This window comes from Stylophora pistillata, chromosome 1 (assembly GCF_964205215.1).
Source record: "Stylophora pistillata chromosome 1, jaStyPist1.2, whole genome shotgun sequence".
Lineage (NCBI taxonomy): Eukaryota > Metazoa > Cnidaria > Anthozoa > Scleractinia > Pocilloporidae > Stylophora > Stylophora pistillata.
The window spans coordinates 55,114,113-55,137,852 of record NC_142519.1 but is presented as its reverse complement, the minus strand read 5'-3'; the positions used below and the strand labels follow the sequence as shown (position 1 = coordinate 55,137,852).

Sequence of the window (23,740 nt, the reverse complement as noted above, 5' to 3'; positions counted from 1 at the left end):
GAGTGCAACAAAAGCGAACAAATAAAGCATTGACTTTGTGATATAAAAACAACCTCGTAAGACCACTTATGACAAGTTCACAAGCATCAATACTAGATATACTATATCTACAAGTTGGCCAACAGTGGGCCACGAAATGTCCCATATATGCATATTCCCTCCAAAACTACGTCGCCCTACAACCTAATTTATAATTTGATGGGTCCTATCATCCGCTGATCACGGCTATAATTACATGCTGGCTCATTGCACATGGCACAACAACAAACATAATGGCCGCACCATCGGATGCAGAAATCAAGTCGGCTTTGGCAGGTATTCAACTCTATCAGGGCCAATGAAAGCTTATGTCAAAGAATTTTCACAAATAGAAAAATTAAGGCTAAAAGCTCTACCATATCTTGATTTCCAGACATTTTACGCGATGGTGAACTCTCTCAGCTAACGTCAAGAATTGTTCGCGGTCAACTTGAGGTCAAATTTGGTGTCAGCTTTCTTGCCCGGTAAGTGTGAAAACACTTATGTTTTAGCTTCAATTCACCTTAGTTGCTTACATAGACGAAATTATGGCAAGGAAAAAAATAAAGCATTTAGTTTGAACCAAGAACGTGTGTTCCGCAGAGAAAATGCGACATACAGCTTAATGAATGACTTTAGAATCCAAAGTATATTCTGTTATTTTTCCCAGTTAAAACATTTGGGTCCCTGAGAAAGGAATGAATTGATTCTTCTCTAGTAAAACTGTTGCCGGGAGACGTGGTAAACTGGACGTTAATTTAAAGATAAGATAAACTTATTTAGGAAAAACTAAACCCGACAATGCACAAAATCTCATCAGATTCCGTCGGGGTCAGTGTTAAGCTTTGATTGTATTTTTTACCACGATAAATGTTCAGATTCCTTAGTTAATTAATTCTGCAATTAACGCTCCATTGATATGACAGTAGAGTTATCGGTCCTTCGTTCACCGTTTAAAAAAATGATTTTATTGGACTACTTAATTGTTAAGCTTTTAGTTTTTTTTTCATGATTTGATATGAAAATGATACTTGTGGGAAGTAAGAATAAATTGACTAGGTTATAAATCATGGTAAATTATTTTTCCCTACATTCATTATGTCAATCAATCAATGTCAATCAATACTTTATTTACCCACGTAGCATCAAGGAGCTCATAGAGCTCGTTCAAAATACGTACGTGCCTCTAAGATTAAGAATCTAAAAAACCTAATACATACTTATGGATCAAATCAGTATCTAAAGGACCTTGCACCTACCCCTCTCCTAGTGCAATAAAGGTCAATTGATACACAAGTTACAGTTAATATTTGGTTAGGGGTGGGGTAAGTGCACAGTTTGTCATAAACCTTGTGGTTATATGCAAGATGTGGCTGATGAGCTTAGTGGTTCACTCGCAAATGTCAAAATACATTTTCTGTAGTAAAAAAGAAATTGATAAAATGATGATGGACATGATCACAAGTCAGGAAAAGTCAACAGAAGGTGAAGATGATAAAGAAGAGGAAAGTGGAACCTCTGAAGTAAATGGAGTGAAACAGGAACAGGATGACGAAGAAGACGAAGAATCATCAGAGGTAAGAGTGTTTGCAATAGCGATTTTAATAAAACCATGATGGAATTGGTAACAAGAACCTACATGTAGTAAAATAGATTTCAAATTTCAAATTCAAATTCCAAATTCAATTTCAAATTCCAATTCGATCTGGAACAGTGGACAAGAATAGCCACCCAGTGGATGTCCATTGTTAAATCATTTATTTATTTATTTATTTATTTAAATAGAAGATCTAATGAGCAAAACAGTAGCAAAGTACATGAATTTTAACTTTATACTTCTCCGAGCTGTCCTATACAGAAAGAAATGTGAAATCATTAACTTTTGCATTTCCTTGATAGTAATTTAGCCACATTTTTACTTTGAACTCAACGCTACATTCTAATGTTATTCTAAAGGGAAGATATCACACCATCAGAAATGGTACTTTAAATGCAGTTAGCTCCTGGCAAAACTATCAGGGAAAAAGAAAGTTTGTTTTGGGGGAAATGTTTTCCCATATGTAACCATAGTAATACTTTTACTTCTCTAATGATTAGACAAGTATGACTCAAGAATTTGTATTTAACTCGCGAGTTTATTTTCTGTGTCTGAGCCTGCTTGTTCTAGTAGCTGGCTTAAAACCTATTGCTTTTTATTCTTTGCAAATTTTTTCAAACAAATTAATGGACTGAATATGTGAACAAAAACAGGACCTAGCTATGCCAATCTTTTTGCGAGACATGCTAAAAATCAAATTTTTAAGCAATACAATGGACCTAAACTGGAACTTTTGGGACCCATCATTGATGACCTCAGAAATGTAATTTTAAAAATTTGCCCCTCGGGTTAGAGTCATGATGAGTCCTCTAACCACTACACTGTGTTTTACAGTTGTTGAAATCCTTTTGGTTACAATTTGTTATGTCTTAGGATGATGAACCCTCACCAAAGAAAAGGAAACAGTATAACAAGAAGGTAAATTTTTAAGAGAAATGTATTATTTAAAGTAATTTTGTCAGCAACTTTCCAATTAAGTTGGCATTTGGTTCTGTCAGTTTCTTGCTCTTTGTTTTATCTCCATCAATAGATCTCTTTTCTATAATTCTTTCAAGTTAAGAGTATCAGAATTCTTTTTTCAAATTAAGTTGATTTTACTTTGTCCTTGACTAGCAGTCCAGTGAAAGCGATGAGGGCAGTGATGATGATGGTGATGATGTGAGTATTTTAAAATACTAATCAGGGCTCGACACTAACATTAGCCCACTAGCCACAGATTAGTAGAAATTCACCTTTAGCTAGTGGTTTTCGATTTCCACTAGCTGGTTTGGCTAGTAAACAAACTGACATTGTCATAACATCACTAGCCACTTGGTTAGCAAGTTGAAAAGTTAGTGTCGAGCTCTGCTAATATGGTTGAACCTTGTTTATTCAGACCTCAAATATATGGATTTTTTGATTATAGGGACTTTCTTCTGGTCCCAATTTTGTTGTGAATATTTATTAGTCATGATCAAGGTCAGTGGCCATATTCTTTTTAAAACTACGGCGTTGAAAATTGAAGTAAAGGCAACTTTGTTTCTCTTTTAAAAAGCAAAAGAAGGGCTCACACAGGTGGTAACTAATGAAGAACATTCAAATGAGCTCTGATTGGCTTAGAGTTGCTTTGTTCAGCATGGTATGCGAGATGAACAAGCTACACAGGGTCACAACTGTTTGTTCGTGATCATGCCCTTGAAGCATTAGCAATCCATTCATTCAATAAAATGTTACTTTTTTAATTCCATCAGTTTTTGTTCCTCATTAATATTCATATTCTCGATTATCTGGACCCTAATATTCATATTCTCAATTATTTGGACCCTTGATTATCTGGACTATTTTGTCTAGTCCCAACAAGTCCAGATAATCAAGATTGGACTATTAAAGTGAACCAAAACCCCCAATTTTTTTTTCGCTTTAACAAAATAAGCTTATTTTTTGGAGTATTTCTGTGCAAACATTTTTTAATTTGCTCAAATCTTTAATTTTCTGTGCCCAGTCAAAATACAGAAAATCGGCCGCCATCTTGCCCCACGACTGAGTTTAAAGAGGAATGGCTCTAGCAGGTAATGTGACGTCAAATCGAGAACACAAAAGTCTGCATTTCACACATTTTCACTTGTTTGGGAAGGTTGTTGTCAATATTGTTCGAAATATGCTGACTAGGTCTGTTGTTTGAGGAATGTATGAAGCGCGATACCCTCTTGCAAATTTCGCACGTTGCTACATCCTCCTACAACACACTTAGTCGGCATATTTTCAGACGATATCCACTACAACCTTACCAAGTAAGTGAAAGTGTGTGAAATGCAGACTTTCGTGTTCTCGATTTGATGTCGCATTACCCGCTAGAGCCATTCCTCTTTAAACTCGGTTGTGGGGCAAGATGGCAGCCGATTTTCTGTATTTTGATTGGGCACAGAAAATTGAAGATTTGAGCAAATAAAAAAAATTTTGCACAGAAATACTCCAAAAAATATGCTTATTTTGTTAAGCGAAAAAAAATTTGGGGTTTAGGTGCACTTTAAGTAACATACCATATTTCCTTGAATAAGCTTCAACTATAGCGCGATCAATTTAGTAATATCAACTAGGTTAAAATTGTAAATTGGCCACTGTATAGAGTTAAAAGCTGACGTTTTGAGTGTTAGCTCTTCGTCAGAGCAAATGATGAAGGGCTAACACTCAAAATGTCAGTTACCCCCACTGACACAGCACCGCAGTTTCTTTTAATTAGAAACTTAACCCCTTTATACAGTGCAATCAGTCTGGGTGAATAGCTTCTTTTTAAACATTCCCCTTGATTAAGCACCCTCCTTCCAATATTTGGTCCTCTCTTTGGCCAAAATTTTAAGTTAGGGCGTGGGTGCTTATACAAGGAAATGCAGTTGTTGAATTTTAAAGCTTACCATCATTTTACCTTTTATGGTATCAAATGAAGTGATACAAGACAATGAATATGAGATCCTGAGACCTTCTTAATTGTGAAATTTAAAAAAATAATCAGTTAAGTGTTACTGATGAAACATTTTTCTTTCCTACAGGAAACTCATGTCTTAGATGATGAAGAACTAGCTCGCAAACTTCATGAAGATGAAAAAAATAAGCGATCACGAAAGCCACCAAGTGGAGGCTCAGCAAGGAGACCAGTAGTGAGTTTGTGCTTGATTCCAATTAATTTTAACTCGACCTAAGAAAGTGTGTGTAAACCTTTTACATCCTAACATCAGTATATGAGTTCTCCTTACTGATCTTGATAGATTTCTAATGGTACTTAAAATGATAATTTGGCAAGCAATCAAGAGCGCGAGTTTGTAATCATTACCTTTATTGTTTGATTCAGAAGTGATTTTGTTCGGAGAAATTGGGTGCTCACCACTTACTGGGTAGAAAAGGGGGTCAATGATTGTGTAGAGGAAACAGTTTCAAATGGCACCCTTGCAAATTGTTACATTTACATGCCAAGCTGTGGCACAGCCTGGAGAAAGTAAATTCTAAGCATTACTAATAAGACTCAAAAATAAGATATTTCAGTTTGTGCCTTGGATGCTGTACCAATAAGCTTTTGGACATAAATAGTTCATGTAGCTTAGTATTCACTCATGTGACCATGGCACTGCTACAATGATGCAGATCTCAGTGTGACACTTATACCTTAATACCTTCTAACTCCCAAGATCTAATTGCTACACGTGCAGTGGAATCTTGATTTAACGAACCTCTCTATAACGAAGTCCTCGGTATAACAAATGATTCTTCTGGCTAAAGTTACTGTAAAATGTATGCCACAGAACCTTGATATAACAAACTCTTGATATAACAAACCAATTTCCCCAGTTCCCTTGACACTTTGTTAAATTGAGGTTCTACGCTCAGCTGCAGATTAGTTGGTGCATTGATGAATGCTTCAATTGTTCTACAAGTGACATTTCCTCAAGAGGCTTGCGATGAACTTTGAGGTCTGGCGTCAATGTTTCCAATGGTACCAAAGTAAGAGGATTCTTTCCTCTAGCTGCAACACATTTCCTTATGAATTAGTTATGAGAATATGGTGTTAGATCAACTTGTTTGTGATAGCTTTGAGTATTGTCAATAATCCTTAAGTTTGCTGGATACTGTATGGACATAAAAGAGAGAAGTAACATGTTAATCAATTCTGGGAATTAACAACATAATGGGATGGATTTGGGTTCTCTGCTGTTACCGTTGCAGTTTTCCAGCTGGCAAGGGAAAAAATTGTTCATTGTATTTCTAAAACCTGTATTATTTTATAATATTATATGTTTCTGGAATTTCACTTTTAGGAAAGGAGAAAGCCAGCAAAAGCTAAGAAACCTAAAGAAAGCAGTGGAGAGAGAAGAGGTGAGAATAATGTAAGTTTTTGAAGAAAAGTCCCATTCTTCTGCTCACATTTTGGCAAATCAAGCTGAAAGTCTTCACATGAGACATATGATATGAGCTGACTCTTCATTTCTCTGCTTGCTTCAAGGGTTTACAAAGCCACTGCTGTTGTCACCACAACTTGCAGAAGTTGTTGGTGAAGAAAAGGTGAGTAAGAAATTGTTAAATCTGCATTCCAGTTTTAAGTTTCTCTTTATGTCTGAGTGTTTGTAACCTGATGAAAAACTTTGAGGGGTGTTGTTCTACTGGCAATCTTTGGCTTCACTACTGAATGACATCACTCTTGAAACTCTTGTCAAAATGTGATCTGCCAAGATGTTGAGCAATAATTTGTATCATACAAGAAAATTACTTTCGAAAGAGGTGGGTGAATAGAAGGTGGCTAATCTCCTGTTTTCAGTTTCCCTTTCCTTCTATTTAGCTCATAAGTTATTTTTGTGCCTAACTGATCATTAATTTATTACAAAACTCAGTTCCTGCAGCAGCAGAACCTTTTTCTATGAGTGAATAAAACAACACTAAGTACCAGTTTATCATTTTAAAAAAGACCTTTGTCGTGTTTTGTTAATTGTATATTTTATCGCTCTTATTTAGATGGCCAGGAGTGATGTAGTGAAGAAAATGTGGGAAATTATAAAGGAGCGAAAACTAGAGGTGATGAAAATTAATGCATAATGAATGCTGTGCTCTAAAATGGAGAGAGTTTTTGAAGAAACTGCATTGGTGCATTGTTTGGGCTGGGTTCTTGTTAAGAGCTGGTAACCGCTTATTTATACCAACTGTTCAAGTAAATGTTACTGGCTACTTCACTGAAACCCAGAAATGAAATCTCCACTGAAGTTATCCCACAATTTTTCCAACTTTTTGGAAAAATATTAGTTGTCTCCTTTCAACCAATGTTGTGAAGATATGTATCACATGTTATTGGTTTCATAATACATCATATGTTGAAGATATCTGGCTTGTTTTGACCAAATTCATCCCGTGCAGTCACCTTGCAAAATGACCTCAACCATGTTTCCTTTCCATTCTTCATTCTTTTTGCTACAGAATGCAAAATGCCCAGCATTCATTGCACACCCATGGTATGGGGGAAGGTGACAAAGCTACCTGCTATTTATTTTCTTACCCCCTATGAAAAAAAAAAGTAGCAAGAACCCTGATGGCAGATATTACAACTTGAAGATACCGGTAATTTGGATTTATCAACTGGGATTGAGTTAAAAATGTGAAATGCCCACTGTAAAGAGTTTCTGAGCTGACCTTTCTAGTGTGAGCCCTTTGTGGAGAGCAAAAAGGCTTGAGTTTATAATTTTATTTAGGTGTTCTCTGCAGTAACTTGTTTACTCTCTTTCAGGATCCTAAAAATAAAAGATTTACAATTTGTGATGAACAACTGCAGCAAGTGTTTGGTACGTATGGATACCTAGAATAGTGGCAGATTGCCAATAATTGTACCTCGTATATGCAACTGTCTTAATTTTTCTTTTAATCAAGCATCTGCCCATGTTGGGATGTACTGAATGAAGTGAAATGCATTCCATATCAAAGGATTCTAGTCTAAGAACGTCTAACCAACAAAATACCGTTATCAAGAAATCAATTATATTTTTCCGACATGTAGTTACTTTTATTAAGACTTGTTATCTATAGCTTGGGACATAATTCATCCTTGACTTCCACTCATTAGTCCAGTGTGTTGTTTATTGAACCACCTTGGGCCCGGTGGTGACCAGGAGCCTGTTTCTTGAAAGTTCAGGTAACTTAACGGACCCAAAGCCACATTTTAAAATCAAAATTGAAAGAATAGAAAAGCAGGTTCGGGCACTCAAACCAGTTGATTTTGTTTCTTTAACTGAAAGTTTTATTGTATTCTTTTCAAAACTTTTGAAATCCCCATCTTGAATGAAAACAGAACAGCTTTTGAATTACTGACAGAACCATTAATTTTGATTAATAGATGTTGCATTGCAGTTTTCTTTTTTTTTTCTCTTTTTTTTTTTTGAGCACAACTTTTTCCCTAAACCCTGGTGACCTGATTTATTGGGCAACTCTCCCATCTGACTTTTATTCATTCCCTTCCCTTTTAAAGTAATTGTCAGTTTAGTGCTACCTAAAGGTAAGATCATGGAGCAGCTCATAATTTGCATGCAGAATTATCTACTGAGATTGAATCAATGTCGAAGTGTAAAAAAAATAGGATTTGGGTTGTTGTGAAAACTAAAGTACATTTTTCAACTTGGTCTATTAATTGTTCCTTTAAAACCATTTTGTCTTCCAGGTCGCAAAAGGATATTAACATTTGGAATGATGAAACATTTGAAAAGACACTTCATAGGGCCTGCTGAAATTTCTTAAATTACAATTTAGGGAATCAAGTGCAATTTGAAACATTGCAATGTCTCTGGAGACTAACCTTACCCAAGATCAATAATTTATAACAAATTTTAGTCGGAACTTTTAAAAGCAAATGCTATTGTTGTATTTGCATTCACTATCTACTTCTTATCTTTTTTTCTCAAAGATATTGTTTTGCATTAAAATACAGTTTGTTACTTGTTAAGTATCTTTCATTATCAACTAGTTTCATTATAGAGTCAGAACCTCAGTAATCTTCAGCCAATCAGAATAAAGGAAATTAGAGATGTGAACAACAAGAGTGACCTTGTTGTTCCCACAATTCTTGTTTGCTGAGTGTGCTTTGCCATTTCTACAGGAAAGTAACCTGTTTTGCATTTGCCATGTAAGATTTTCTTCACTTTTTCTGTTGGAGTAGAAGTTGGTTGACAGAAAAAGGTCATCTAAACTAATCCTTGGAAGTTATACATGGGTGTCTTTAAATCCATTATAATAATTATGATGGATTAGTTCACCAGTGTTTTTAACGTGTACCGGCAATTTGTATTTACATTGTATTAGCTTTAGATTTTCTTATAGATAATTTTAGGCCAATATAATGTTACTATAATTTATGTAGGCTTTGTAACTGAAAAACCCAGCTTGGGAGTTGCAATAAACATATGTATAAACTTGCACACATCTAAAGCAGCAAGGTTTTCTGCAATGCAGTGCTAATTCTCTCTATTATCACGAGTCAATGAGGACACTCGATGTCAAACTATGAAAGTGCAAGCCTCTGATTGGTTGAGTTCAGTTCTCAAGCAAACCACCAAAGTTTTGTGGTTAACACCTTTAAAACAACTGTTAAACAAAGACAGCTCTTATGAAGTCTGTAACATGTGTCATTTAGTGATCGTGTTGTTCTGCCACGTTTTTTTTTTTTTTGGATTCTACACCCAGTAAACCACATGTACTTGATGGCCGATGGGGTTTTAATGTTTTCAGTGGTAATGCTCTTAAATTAAGTGGATGTACTGACCCAAGAATTTGGCAGAAAATAAGTTATTTACCAGACTAGGTTGGTCTGTATGGGGAAAAAATTGTACTAGTGGTCGCAAGTGAAGCCCTCAAGACCTCAGGCACAGTTTTTGTTTTTGTTTTTTTTGTTTTTGTTATTTACCAGACTAGGTTGGTCTGTATGGGGAAAAAATTGTACTAGTGGTCGCAAGTGAAGCCCTCAAGACCTCAGGCACAGTTTTTGTTTTTGTTTTTTTTGTTTTTGTTATTTACCAGACTAGGTTGGTCTGTATGGGGAAAAAATTGTACTAGTGGTCGCAAGTGAAGCCCTCAAGACCTCAGGCACAGTTTTTGTTTTTGTTTTTGTTATTTACCAGACTAGGTTGGTCTGTATGGGGAAAAAATTGTACTAGTGGTCGCAAGTGAAGCCCTCAAGACCTCAGGCACAGTTTTTGTTTTTTTGTTTTTGTTATTTACCAGACTAGGTTGGTCTGTATGGGGAAAAAATTGTACTAGTGGTCACAAGTGAAGCCCTCAAGACCTCAGGCACAGTTTTTGTTATTTACCAGACTAGGTTGGTCTGTATGGGGAAAAAATTGTACTAGTGGTCGCAAGTGAAGCCCTCAAGACCTCAGGCACAGTTTTTGTTTTTGTTTTTTTTTTTTGTTATTTACCAGACTAGGTTGGTCTGTATGGGGAAAAAATTGTACTAGTGGTCGCAAGTGAAGCCCTCAAGACCTCAGGCACAGTTTTTGTTTTTGTTTTTTTCGCTGTATTGTCCCTCCCTGCTCTATAAATAACAAATCTACTACAGGTCCCTTGATCCAAGTTACATTTCTCCAACCAGTCCAACATCTCAATCAGAAGCAAAAAGCAGGAGACAAGAGGTTAAAGATGTTCAAAACATGCTTTATTATTCCTTAAAACTCTGCCAATAATAATTTATAAAAATGTCATTTTAGGTACACTTTTCTTGGTTCAAAAATACACATTATATACAGATCACATTAAAAATACAAGAACCACCATCCAAGATTATTAGTTACACAGACGGAAAAGTGATTGTATACTAGACATGTGCATCTCACATCTGCCTTTTGGCTCTCCAAGACCCCACATCATAAATAGAGATACTTATTTAATATATAATATTTGATAATTAACCCTGGAGAATTTACAGGAGAGAGTAAAAATTTACAATTATCTACAGAATATTATTATAAGGGATTTTTTTTGGCAACAAGTTTGAACTGAGAAATAGCAACATTCAAGGCAATTGAGAACCCTTCAGAAAGAAGGGTATCTTGCACCCACAAGGCTGTGCATTCCTGAACACAAGTCGAGACAATTGCAAAAACATCTTACCAGATGAGGGGATGTCTGACAGTTAGCAACAGCTCAAAAATGCAAGAAAGTTGCATTGTGGGATGTCTGCCTTGAATTTTTATGTCACCTCAACTGAGGCAAATAAGGGAATAGACAAACTTGTGATTTTGCCAAGTATTAAGGTTTTACAAATCTACTCACCACAAAACAAAAGGAGGAACTAACAAGTACATAAAACAAGTTTGGTCATTTTGCCACCCTCAGCATTGCTTGGAAGTTAACCCGAAACTCTAGCATAGACATTTTACCAGTTTTCATAAGTTACAAGCTGCGTCAATAATTACTATCTTGCCCTACTTTTCACAATTTGACCTAGTTTTGAGGCAGCTGGTCTTGAAGATAACGCAAACAACTCATCAGCTAGAATTTTGAGCAGAAAGCACCCATCATACATGAATAATAATTTACCAGTTACGGTGATGATTAGGAAATAATTTGATAGTAGTATACTGTAGTTCTCCTTTGGATCAATGGTTGATGTATGGTTGGATCAGATCACCTCTTACTCAATTTTCCTATTTACATCTTGTAGACCATAAATTATTCTATGCTGAAATGTTTGACATCCCATGTTTAGAAATGAGATGGTTGTCAATTGAATAGAGAGATTTGGTGCTGTATCCATTCTACATTGAACTCCCTCTCATTACCTAAAGCTGTCTGTGAGCTCAGCACCAGTTGAAAGCCAAAAAGAATGTTTGATACAAATTGCAAAGGAAAGGAAGTCTTCAGAAAGGAAGCTTTTGAACATGCAAAGCTGCAACTATCAGAAAGTTATAAAGGCAAAGATTTGACCTAATTTCAGAGCTAAAATGTCATGACAGTATGGTTTATCTTGCACAAAAAGCAAGAACATTAACAACACCATCATCCAACCTAGTTTATACACAATTAATCTCAGCTTTTGTGTATCTGTCTTACCACATTTGCACTGTCCCCCCCCCCGCCCCCTTCCAATATCATACCCAGCTGAATTCCCAAATGGATTATTTTGTAAACCACTAAAAGCACCTAGGTGTGAAACACCAACTAAAACAGGATTCTAGGAGACATGAATTGATACGATCATTGAATATCATGCCTGTAATTTAACTCTCCTTGAGTTTGCAGTTAAACCCCCGTCACTTCCAACACTGCTCCCTGTACTAAAACGATCATCTGACTCACTGCTGGCATAACCAGCTTCCTCATCATTTTCAACATCAATTTCCTCGCTACTGGTGGAGGAATCGCCTTCAGAGTGCCGCGGCCTCTTCATTCCAGGGACTGCCTTGTCACCGCGAAGGAGGGCTAACCTTTTTTGAAGGTCATTCCTCTCTTGAGCAAGCTTTCTCTTGGTATCAATAGCTTCTTTCTCAGTCACTTGTAAAACCTACAAACACAATACAGTAACAAATTACTGTGATAACAAATACACAGCCAATATCTCTGAAAAAAAAAAAATGAATAACACCACCTACGGACAAAAGGATGAGTTGTGATAGTTCAAGGATCATTATTACTTTTTTTAATCTAAATGTTAATTTATACAGGCAGTTTACACTAATTTAACAAAAATAAGTGGTACTGGAAACATTTTGATAATATGCTACATTTTGTATTAAGAGTTCTTTTTTGGCCAACTTGTTTCTTGAGTTCAGAGAACAGCAAACAAGAAAAAGAGACAACAAAATTGAAAATGAAATTAACCTTACAATTGGTACAAATCTCTGCAAGATATTAACAATAAATGGATGATTCAATTTTGCAATCTACAAGAAAGTGTTTTTTTTTTTAAAAAAAAATCTTCCTGTTTTAATTAAAAATTTTTATTGCACAAATTCTAGTATTTTGTAGCTCACAGTATGTATCTTATGTAAACCATCCAGCCATTCACAAGTACATATTAATTAAATTCACAGTTTGATTGTTACAAACGGAAATGTTGGAGAAAGATTCAGTCCAACAACAACAGAGGCTTACCAATTAAGTTTAGAAACATTTAACATATTAAAAATGTTAATCAACTCTTGCAACTGATTTATCTTTAAATAACAATCAGGGCTGAAAAGATTTTGGTGTCCTGATATGCTGTATATTAAATTGCACCCATAAACTTGATAAAACATTGGGCTTATGAGGTACCTCTAAACGGTACAGACACTAGTACACCATCTTTATGAACTTGCATTTTTCCTTCTTTACAAAAAGCTGCAAATTTTGAGCTGTTTCTTTAATTTTTTCTAGGAAAAAATATATATTGACAGCAGTTGCTACTTCACAGAATAAATAAACACCCATATCCTCATAATATTAATTAAATAACAGCATGCGAGTCAAAAGAATATTAATGTTGACCTTTCTTTTTCTGAGTGAGTTAAAAAAAATATAATTTTTGATGACACACTTGCTTTGAAACATTCTTAAAAATACCGTGAGGACCACATCAGGCAACAGTGGTACATGACAGTTTCCCACCAAACAAAAGAAAAAAGTGATTACATTTAGCAAAGAGAAATTTCACACCTCACTTTGATCTAATTTTGTAAATTGAACTTTCTTATCATGTTGAATCCATTCAGGAAAAGGGAATCTCATTAAAAGAGCTGACATCCTTTTAAACAACAGAGGTACCAACAACTCTGATGTAGCTTCATTATTTTCCTAATGTGTAATTGGCTGTGAAAAAGACAAATTAAGGTAAATAGACGATAGAAACAAATTTGTGCCTGAAATAAAAAATTGCCTCCATTCAGTGCTGTAGATTAAAAAATATTATTCAGCAACACAGAAGACATCCAGCTGTTTCACAACAAATTTAAGAGTTATTTGTACTATTTAGTGGAATAGACTCTGATATACTAGAGATAACTTATCAGAGCATGCAATGTGCAATGTCCACTTTCAGAAAAACAACAGGAAGTGCAACAAATAAAAAATACTTTTCTGTTATGTACATTAAAGGTTTTCGCTGAAAAAACTTTCCACAAAAAAACCGAAATTTTCATCCCCCCAGAAATTCAAAGATTCTGTTGAATTTTGTCTTCGTGTTCCCTAAATTTTGGCTCCATAAATGTATGCCAGCATTGTATAATTTTTTTTTTTCTTTCTAAACCACCATTTCAGTACTTCTAGGTTTAGTCAATCTTGAATACCTCCCTTACTACAATACACACAAGATCGAGGTATTTTAAATAAGGCAGAAATTTTCTTCGTGAATTCTGGAGCTTTCACTTAAATTCAAAAACAATTTTTCATTCAAGATACAAACATGTTGAGTGGCTCTTTAAGGTTCAAAGTTTACATAGGGCTGAGGTTGGAACAGTTAAATGCAAAATAGGGAGAATTTGTTATATTGCATTCAAATTTCTCATGATTTTCTGATTTCACATCTGGCTGAAGGGAAAAACACTTTGATGAATGCACAACTGGTGAAGTTCAAAGTTTACACAGGACAGAGGTTGGAGCACTTTAATACAAATAGACAATGCTTGTAATATTACATTCAAATATCTTATGAGCTTCAGATGTCAAATCTTGTTGAAGGGAAATCATTTAGACAGCTGCACAACGGGTGAAGAGCTTGAAGCTGCCAGGACTTTGACAAAATACCAGCTGGGCATTTTCAACCACAAACAATCTTAATTTGTGCTGATGTCAGAGAGAAATTCAAGCTGCAAATATGTTAAAGAAATAGGAAATTACAGAAACATGGCAAAATAAAGGTCAACACGAGTGTGACTCAAAATCCAATATCAGCATCAATATCAATAATATTCCAGAGGTAATGGCCTTCAGCCTTCCTTTTTGCATGCAGATTAAAAATTTCTCTTTTAGCTCTTAGTAGATCGTGCAACTCTATGGAAGTGACAACAGCTGAAATATCACTTCTTTAGCAACAACAAGCCTTGAAGACAACTTTAATTTTCTCACTTGACAAATGACCATCCATTCTCAATAATACATTTTCTAAATGCAGATTTAAAGGCCTCCCCACTAATAGGCTGAGGTGAGAGAAAATTGAAAATTACTTGGAAAAACTACCCACCATCAAGCCATCTAGTGTTCTGCAGACAGTTTGTCAACTCAAGAAAGCCATGAACTGACTGGCAAGATTTTGTTGTCAGCAAGAAAAGCAATACCATTTAAAGAATTCAGCACACAATGAAACTTAAAGAAATGAAATGTTTGAAAATTTTAAAGACATGTAAATGCATTCTTTGTTGTGCTATGATATGCAAAGTACAGCAGGCCACCTATTATAAAACCCACAACACACTTACATGAAAGGGTGCATTGAAAAAAAAAAATTCCATTATGAACTAAAAAACCTTAAAGCACAAGAAACAAGAAGTGGACACGCTTTTTTCCTCCACCTTGTTTGAAAGGTTCTAAGTTTTGAGACTTTATTTTTGTTCATGTGTTTGTCATCTGGCCTCATCAGAATTTCAAAACTAAGATTAATTACAATTCATAGAGCTTTGCACCTGGAATTTTTCACAAATTAGCAGCCTCAAACTAAACACCAACACAGTAAGCCCATAAGAGCTGCCAGCAGGGTCCCTGACCCTATCAAGGGTGCACCCTTAACACATGTGTACAGAAACTTCCAGCAGAACTTAACCAGGGCAGCTAGACAAAATATCACACAAAGAATGTTTCTGCATAGCTAAAAAAATTATATGGGATTGTGAGGTAGGTACACTTCATTCTCCGAGATGGGAATAAAGCTGTACATCTTTTATAAAAATTATCCCTCTGGTAGATTCCGCATTCATTGGACAAGACATTTAATGTAAGGGTTGGTATGCCCATTTCATGCCCAGCAGAATTCTGGGCATGAAATGGAATGCAAGGTAAGTTCTCAGGAATGATGAAAACACTGCAAATTTCTCTTTCTCCACATTCTCAAAGGCCTCTTTGTTAATCAAAGAAGAACATAACATGTTCTATTGATAATTGCCTCTTCTTATAAGGCCAGTTTACGACCTGAATATAATCTTCACAACAGATGTTTCAAAAAAAATTCTCACTGGAAACTATTTCAGATTTCACACAGCTTTTAAATTCTTAACTTTCCAGGATTTCTCATTTCCTCTGGAAATTTCAAACTAGGACAATAGGGAAATCTCCTGTCAAATGATTTGCATGCAAGGAATATTTGAATAAAGCTAACATAAAAATATTTCTTTGAAAAAAAAAAGGAGAAAGAAAATCAATAAAATCACATATACGCCAACCTTTGACGTTTTTAAATTAAAAAAGGGGCTAAAAAAATTTTTCTTGTAACGTAACTGACTCAGGCAAACAGGTTCAAGTTGATTTTGGTCGAGAAATTTTCGTGTTTTTCCCTTTTCAAGGGAGAACATCTGCTTCACCACTTTTTGATTCGGGAGCTTACAATCATCACAGATTTGCATTTGACAAAATCATAGCTTATCCAAACGGGTTTGTTTGGGGCTTACTTAGAAGCGATTGTTGCGAATTTCGAGTTTGTAACTTATCCTTGGTCACGGTTGCGAACTGAATTCCTTGGTCAGAGTGACACAGTTGTGATGTGAAATAAGAAATGAAGTGCTATGTTTACCTGTATATATTGCTGAGCACTCTGCAGTAACGCTAGCGTTGTGGCTTTTTGATGTTCAGGTGGCGAAGGGACTAATTCTTTAAGTAGTTCAAGGCAGTCCCTAAGATGGGCCCGTCTGTAACAAAATAAAAAAAATACAATGTCGAGACGAACTGCGTTACCACAAGGTTCTATCTTCGAGCTAATGAAACTTGCGATTGGGAGTGACAACAATGGTTTCCTAGTGTTTTTAAACACGAACGCCCACGAAAACTAACTCCGAGACAGACAGCGGCGAGATTTTCGACAGGTCAAGTGTGGCGTGATTTTTTTTATTTCGCCGGTACAAAAAAAAAAAGAGAATACAATAACTCGCTTTGGGCAGTTTCAAACGGCCTTAGTGAACCACTTGAAACGCGGAACGCAAATAACACGCAACCTTTTTGCAAAAACCCAAAGGCATCGACTGATTTAGTTTACTAATTGTCACAATTTTCTGACGCAAGGGGCGGAAAATTTCTTCAGACGGGTACCAGGCAAAATAATTGCAGTCTGGCATAAACATTCACGAGGAGCCAGTAGCAAAGATCTTTTCGCGCCCAAAACCTGCGAGGACATCTGCCCCGCTGGACCAAAACACTAATTATTATGCCAGGATAGGGCTCATTCGAGAACCAAATTAATTCGCATTTTTCACCGAGACCAGTGCAGGATCAAATTTTTCTTTAAAAGAAAAAAGCAAAATGTTTCATGCGTGCATACGTATTCAAGTTGGTATGCAGTTCGCACGTGTAATCTGTTGTTTTGGTGAGCCACGTGGCAAGGATAGGAACATTTGTTGAACAGAAACCTCCTGCCGAACTTTTCTGAACAGAAAAATACATTGATTCCTCTTCAAAATCTTTTGCCTTCAGAATTAACATACTTGCTGGTAAAACTGTATTCTAGGTTAAGTTGTGGGTTTTGTATACTTACCGGTTTTTCTCTAACTGGTTATGTGTCGTACGGCTGGTAGCATTGACAGGGTTGCATAGAAAGCGAAAAGGTGGAAAAACAGAGACAAAAGCTCCTCATTAGTAGAGTGACATAGGTAAAAAGCCTAATATAGCACAAGTCTAGCCGTAATAATACCAGAATAAATGAGAAAATGCCTTTACAGGATGACAGAATAAAATTCTACGAAGGGCAACTGCGGTGTTTATAAAACATAAATGAAGGTTGCTGAGGTTGAAGGGACATAAGCAAAGCCGTGAGCGGTACTCCTCACGAAAATGCAAACCCACACTTTATGGACATTGCCCACAGACTACCGGTATGGTACATCGCTGACAAACAGGCGTTATACCGAAACTGAGGTGAAGATGAACCTACGACACCCAGGTCTCGGGGAATACCCGGCGCAGGAGATTGTATATGTCCGCTTTCGCTGACTCGAGAGCACACGAAGATGCTTATTTCAGCAATACATTTCAGGCGGATATTTTTTAAACAGAAATTTACAACACTTGTTCATTTCAAGTTGTTGATCATAACCACAAACGCAATAAAGTAACTCTCGATGTCCCAAAAGATAGCCAAGGCCGTTAAAGTACTTCGCATCTGCTGTGTACATTAGGTACACTGAACAAAACATTGGGCGCCATAATCTCAAGCACAACATTTTTAACACATTGCATGCAACGTGGCAAAAGGCGTGAAAGAAAGCTTTTTCTCTCAAATCTACGTCGAAAACTCTGTGAAATGCTTACCTGTAGCTCGGTGAGCGCTTCGTTGGCTTTCTATCGCGTTTGACAGACGCCTGACTCTGCTTCTTCGCTATAGTTTGGGGCGGAAAGAGGACATTAGCGGGGCGTGAGAACAACATGTGCTACGAATTTTCTCTCAGAAACAAGCAAAAGGTACCTTCATCTCTTTGTTCGATGATTTTAGCAGCTTCTAGAAGCTGTTCGATATTCATTGCTTTTGTAGAAGCGAATTCCTTAGCGAGCCAAGAGCGAAATTCACGAGACAAATTTTTCTCTGCATGTGCTGTACACGGATGGTAAATATTATCAAAACGAAAACAAGATATGTGTCACGCGCCCAAACGTCATGGAAATCACACGCCAATTCTGAAATCTTATTGGTCAAAGGACAATGAAAAAATCACGAGGGACCAAAGGGCTAGAACTGAACCAATCAGAGGAGAAAAAACATAACGTGTAAATTCACATGGCGCAGGATTCAGTGTTCCACGTGGGACGAACTTTTATGACAACTCGAAAGCCAACACAAAATAATGACAGCTTTCACAGGGGTATGCAAAAGTTTTGGTTTACTAATGAAATACTCAATTGATCGTCTTTTATGAGGTGCAACAAATTTTTATAGAATAAACACAGAGAAGATACCCTGTAGTATCATTATTTTTCGGGGTAAAGGATATATCTGGTAAATGTGTCGAGGCGATGAAGGGCTGTTTGAGCTACGGCACACGGTACATTAAGCAGGCTTGGTCAAGGGCGGGGAGGGACAAACTGAGTTTACGTTTATCCGGTGGGCTTGCTTGAACACGTAAAAAAAATCGTCGCGATTTTCGCCCACGCGGCTCGATTACGCAAATCGAACGATAGGGCATTTCCAAAACTCGATATTGCTACTCATCGCTCAGAGCGAAATGTTAGTTTTTCCAGCCGAAATTCGTCGATTTATTCCAATAATCCCATGAGACTGAAACTAGAATGAAAACTTGTTTCAAGCGCGCTTTTTTGGAAAAAAACTAGAGACCGTTATAAACGAATTTCCTGACAGGATTAGGTGATCCGACGCTATTTTGTATCAATATTTGTTTGGGCTCGCCAATTCCGACAAATTTTTCTATGGTTAAATATTTCATCTGGTGTGCACTGGATTAGTGTTTATTCATATTCTCTTATCTGTCAAGGAAGCAGACAATGTTATATTCTTTAAAGATCGCAGTTCGTGTTTCGCTCGATACGATTATCTTCCTCACTATGCGGTTTATTGTGTTTATATCTTCTTTTGTGCGGAAATGTACAGAGTAATACGCAGCTTTTATGTCACAATCTGATCAGGAACTAAAAAAAATTATTATCTCAGGAAGTATTTAGATTCAAGCGTCATCTGGTGGGCATTTCATGTCTTTTTTGTTTCGAAGGAACGAAACCTTTCGTGCCCAGCAGAGCCAGAATGTGCACATGTTGTTATGACGACCAATGAAATGTTGACAGCGTGCGCAATCGACCTTGTCAATTTCAAGGACTGCTCCAAGCTGTCATCACTTGTTCGTCTAAAGTGACAATCCTTAAAATGATGGTTGTCAGTACTTGAAACAATAGAATTCAGTTTGCGTGATGTTATCAGTTTTGATATGACAGGGGTACGTGCTTCTGGCCCTTAGAGAACGTGGTGTAGCTCTCTCGACAAAAATTTTAAAATTCTGACGCGTGATTTAAAATCGTGTCAGAATTTTTCCTCGTCGACGAGACGAGACATTCCAACTATTAACCAAGGTTTTACATCACCAGCGGGACATCTATTTTCTGCTATTTTTATCGATCCATTGGTCGTTCTGTCCGGGCTTGTCTTGATGATAAAGAAAACGCTGATAGTGCAGAAGAAAAAATCATGACCGGTTAACATAAAACGGAATTTTTTAAGGTATCAAACGAAAATCTTTGGTGCAGATGTGATTGGAATATTTTGTTGCACATTTTTCACCTTGGCTTGTTATCTCGAAATTTGTGTAAATAAAAAATTTCCAATCCTCCTTGTGCATGTGGGTGATCTCCAAGGGGGACTCAGTAAGGTTAAATTTCGTTTCAAGAAACATGAGATCATCCTTGCCTACAATTTTCTATTTTTCTTTTTTAATCATTGCTCCAAACCTCTTCTTTTCTGCAGTTCTCCTTGAAGTCAACACGCAACGCACTACTACTGAAGTAAATTTACATAAATTCCTCTCCAATTAAGATAAATGCTCTAGTGGAAGGATGAAAACAAAATTTCAAAACTGATCAAAGTTCAGAAAATCGGAAGTAATTTCCGAATAAGAAGCTGTACTTTTAGAGTCGAGTCCAACCGAAAAAACCTTAACTGCTTACAGTATTAACTAGAAAGAAAAACAAATAATTTAAATCTTGAGCTAGATCAAAAGCTTAATTAATTCTGTTATACTTACAATGCTGATAGACACAATATTGAGAATAATATTTTGCAGTTGAAAAAGTCCCAGAAAAAAAGTGAGGAAAAACTGAACACCACTGTAAAAAAAAAAAAAAAAAATTGGTGGAAGTTGAGGAGCGGATAGATTTGCAAAGTTTGCCTTTCAAAAGGTTTTTGCCACAGTCACTCCATGTCACGCAATGCGACGTTTCTAAATGGAATTTTCCAAGGTCAATAATTTTGTGTGGTGTTGAACGAATAAATTCGTACTTTTTGCAGACTTTCTTTGAAATAATAGTGAAACGGTTTCTGACCCAAATAGACTATTTTCTTTTTGAGAGGAATAATAACAAAAAAGAAACTGAATTTTGGAAACGGAGAAACGGACACTCCTAGAGCAAATTATGAAATGCAAATTCGTAACGCAATAACTGATGCAGTAAACTGCGTTTCATTGTTAAACAGTTCGATCCTATATTCAAACTATTTGTAAACCCACATTTGACAAAATCTGCCCTCGCTTTACAAAACAATGCCACACAGAGCCCCTCGACAAACCTGGTTGTTCTAATCTCAGGAAATACTAAAGCAGTTCAAGCGGTAGAAGTCAATCTTCTAGGATTAGATTTTTGATAATGTTTACGAAGCTGGACACAATGGGACAATTTATTGATGTCTTTGTTAAGCTGTTACGTTTGTTTTCAATTTTCACTTGCGAAGTACAATTGTAAAGGGCGGCCTCGTTTGATAGCAATTTGATAACACTATTTTGAGTTTTCTTTTTCTTTTTCGATCTAGGATATGCCTGCCTAAATTTAGGATTTCAATCAGCGAAACCTCTGATTTTATACAAAAAAATCGATGATGTTTTTGATAAGTTTCGGGAAATTTCTTGTTTATTTAGGAAAATGCAAGCGAAGCGAAAGTCTGGCATTTGAAGGGAGTTTTCCCACCCACTCGAAAGTAAATGCTTCTTGATTTATAATTGGTTCAAAAGTTTTCTCAGGCGGCCTACAGTGTACTCTGAGTTCTCTGGAAGATTCGCATGTATGAGGGAACTTTGCTCTAACCTGGCAGCGAATTGCACCCCGGTGAGTCATAAAGAGTTACGCCTGTCTGAATTTTATCGAATAAATAATTTTCCTATATTGGACAAAGCGGTTTCTTTCGAGCCCTCGAAAAGGTCCACGGATTGTGCCCAATGCCAAGGTTAATGATCATTAATTATTGATTCTAAACACTGTAGGCAAGTCAATATCATCGTCAAGCTCGCTAGACTTGTTCAGGCGTATCGTGAAAAAATATGCAACGTCGGTACTTTCCATTACATCATTTATGATCTTCTGCGGAAAAACCACCAGACGAAAAAATAACGGTTTGCGGTTAGGAAATTGCGTGCATGCATGGGCGTGCGAAATTTCTTTAGAAAATCATACCCATTTTTAACCTGCAAAAATAATCTAGAAGGTCTTTAATTCCACTAAAACAATTGTGCAAATTGGTCGAAGAACGCAGCTTCGATGATAGCTTATCGCGTATTAGAAAATTACAATTTTGTTTTAGGACGATTCGCTTCTAGTTCTTGTTGTTTTGTGTCAGTTTTAGAGAGTACAATCCCAAAGGGAAATTCGGATTAACACCCCAGAGTCTTCAACACCGGAAACCTTTAATTAACGTTTTGTTCACACAAAGGGAACCACGTGGCTTTGTTTTCGAGTCACTTCAGTTTGCAATGAAATTACAAAAGCTCACGACAAGATCGCACTGAGAAAATTACGAAATTATTTTAGCCCCAAATTTAACGGCTTCTTTTCCATTTTCAAATCTATATTTTTAAGACCTAGAGTCAGGTTCGTTGTCTATTAAAAGGTAAAGTGAGTAGCGATAGCACAACATCGATTGAATATTTAAGACAATAGGTCATTGGGCGCGGTTACAAAGGCGTTCTGCACCCCGCGGTTAACTCATTCTTCGTAAATTCAGAATTCAAGAGCTAGGCCAGCTATCTTGTTATCGTCCCAATTGTTGCTTCAATAAGCTTACAATGCTTGCAGAGTCATCCCTTTTTGGAAATCTTTTTACGTTGATATGCATCTATTGCTAAATTGTTAAAATTCCTGCTTATTGGCAACGCATAATTTATTGTGGCGCTAACTCAAGCGCTAACGTTGTGAAAAGTAGAGATTTATTTCACAGTACCCGTGAAGTGTAACAAAATCCTTGCTAAGAAAATGCTTATTAAAGACGATTCGTTTTCAAACAATAGAATGCTTCATCACGGATGGAAATTGCAACACAATCAGCCCAGGTGATTGTCGGTATCACGGGGTTAGGCGGCGGTGAGGTAGGGCTGGAACCTGTGACTAGAATATTACGCAGAAAATTACTTTACAACGCCTTTCCCTTGTGTTAATCCGGGATAAATTCATGACAATCTCTGATCTCCCGTGTTTTTGAAAAACGGAAATCCGTAAATTTAAGGCAAGCGTCCTCTTTCCTTTAGCTTTTTGCAGCTGATTTATCTTTGACATCAAGTTGCGAGTCTGTATTCGACAACGTCATCAGCGCTGACGCGCGGTCGTTTTTAGAGGCGTCGTCGAGAATAGCTCTGATATGCGTAGGTGTTTCAACCATACCGACTTATATACAGTTGTAAAGACAATCCCTTTTCTCATAGCTTTAAATAAAGTCATCGAGTCTCTTTATAGCTGGGCAGCAGCAACCACCGCCATCAAAAGTTTGTGATGTTCAAATAAGGAGACGGATGCACTTACTGGGATTTGACAAACGGCCGACGAGATTTTCGAAACTTATAAAAAAAAAGCCATCGCGAGCTTTGTAATCTTAAGCCTTGCATGAGCTTTTAATCGAACAATCCGCTAAGTAAATTGCATTTGGTCGGTCCGGTGCCCATTACCTGATTCAGGGTCGAAACTTTAATTAGACAAAACAAAATTCGCATGGCGTCCATAAAGATTTTTTTGGGAAATTTTCCAGAATTGTTCAGCTAAGAAGCTTCTTCGATGAAAAGAATCAAGTGTTCTTTCAAAATGAAAAAGCGGAAAGATCCTGGAGATTTATGCTAAGACTGAGACGGTTAGATGGGATGGGATCATGGTGGAAAACCTCTGAGCCGTAAGTAATAAATTGAAAAGAAGAGTAAAACCATTAATTCAGTCGATCTCCTCCCATCCAAATCATTGGGAATGCGTGCAAAGGCTAGAACCCGTTGCAATTCCAGCAATGAGCAGGCGGAAGGGAGAGAGGGTACGCGTGAGGGATTGTTTGGT

General features: G+C 36.7%; 2 protein-coding genes and 1 long non-coding RNA gene across 8 annotated transcripts in view; 2 read left to right on the top strand and 1 right to left on the bottom strand.

Moving 5' to 3' along the window:
• The first annotated feature begins 213 nt into the window (after positions 1–213).
• Positions 214–9,037, top strand: LOC111320927 (uncharacterized). Of its 5 annotated transcripts, XM_088763380.1 has the most exons (12): positions 214–315; positions 413–503; positions 1,442–1,595; positions 2,489–2,533; positions 2,729–2,773; positions 4,642–4,749; positions 5,902–5,959; positions 6,087–6,145; positions 6,593–6,652; positions 7,356–7,410; positions 7,689–7,757; positions 8,280–9,037. In XM_088763380.1, the coding sequence occupies exons 1-11, from the start codon at positions 273–275 to the stop codon at positions 7,706–7,708; spliced, it is 738 nt and encodes a 245-aa protein (XP_088619506.1). In that variant the 5' UTR covers positions 214–272; the 3' UTR covers positions 7,709–7,757; positions 8,280–9,037. The 5 variants fall into 5 exon arrangements, 3 of the variants coding, with proteins under 3 accessions (XP_088619506.1, XP_022779408.2, XP_022779407.2); XR_016002554.1 differs by lacking the exon at positions 7,689–7,757 and having other exon boundaries at positions 5,902–5,970; positions 8,280–8,364; XR_016002555.1 differs by lacking the exon at positions 8,280–9,037 and having other exon boundaries at positions 5,902–5,970; positions 7,689–7,710.
• A 1,206-nt stretch (positions 9,038–10,243) lies between these two features.
• LOC111320928 (max dimerization protein 1) lies at positions 10,244–18,605 on the bottom strand. Its single transcript, XM_022923675.2, has 5 exons — positions 18,189–18,605; positions 18,035–18,101; positions 17,262–17,294; positions 16,308–16,422; positions 10,244–12,113 (listed from the first exon to the last, which is right to left on the bottom strand). Exons 1-5 carry the CDS (start codon positions 18,241–18,243, stop codon positions 11,817–11,819), a joined length of 567 nt encoding a protein of 188 aa, XP_022779410.1. The 5' UTR covers positions 18,244–18,605; the 3' UTR covers positions 10,244–11,816.
• A 2,314-nt stretch (positions 18,606–20,919) lies between these two features.
• The window catches only part of LOC148743177 (uncharacterized), a 5,140-nt gene continuing 2,319 nt past the window's right edge, over positions 20,920–23,740 (top strand). The window contains exons 1-2 of one of the 2 annotated variants that reach the window (XR_016002565.1): positions 20,920–21,050; positions 21,355–21,541. This is a non-coding gene — a long non-coding RNA (uncharacterized LOC148743177). Of the gene's footprint in view, positions 21,051–21,111; positions 21,542–23,740 lie in introns of those variants that run through there. The other variant, XR_016002563.1, reaches the window with a different exon arrangement.

What these genes read in the sequence shown, in the direction of transcription:
- LOC111320927 (XM_022923672.2), top strand. Translation starts at nt 273, where the DNA reads ATGGCCGCACCATCGGATGCAGAAATCAAGTCGGCTTTGGCAG. An exon ending in GTGATGATGATGGTGATGAT is followed by an intron (nt 2,774 to 4,641) that starts GTGAGTATTTTA and finishes TCTTTCCTACAG; the next exon opens with GAAACTCATGTCTTAGATGA. An exon ending in AAGTTGTTGGTGAAGAAAAG is followed by an intron (nt 6,146 to 6,592) that starts GTGAGTAAGAAA and finishes GCTCTTATTTAG; the next exon opens with ATGGCCAGGAGTGATGTAGT.
- LOC111320928 (XM_022923675.2), bottom strand. Translation starts at nt 18,243, where the DNA reads ATGAATATCGAACAGCTTCTAGAAGCTGCTAAAATCATCGAACAAAGA. An exon ending in AAGCGCTCACCGAGCTACAG is followed by an intron (nt 17,295 to 18,034) that starts GTAAGCATTTCA and finishes CAATGCTACCAG; the next exon opens with CCGTACGACACATAACCAGT. An exon ending in GTGCTCAGCAATATATACAG is followed by an intron (nt 12,114 to 16,307) that starts GTAAACATAGCA and finishes TTGTGTTTGTAG; the next exon opens with GTTTTACAAGTGACTGAGAA.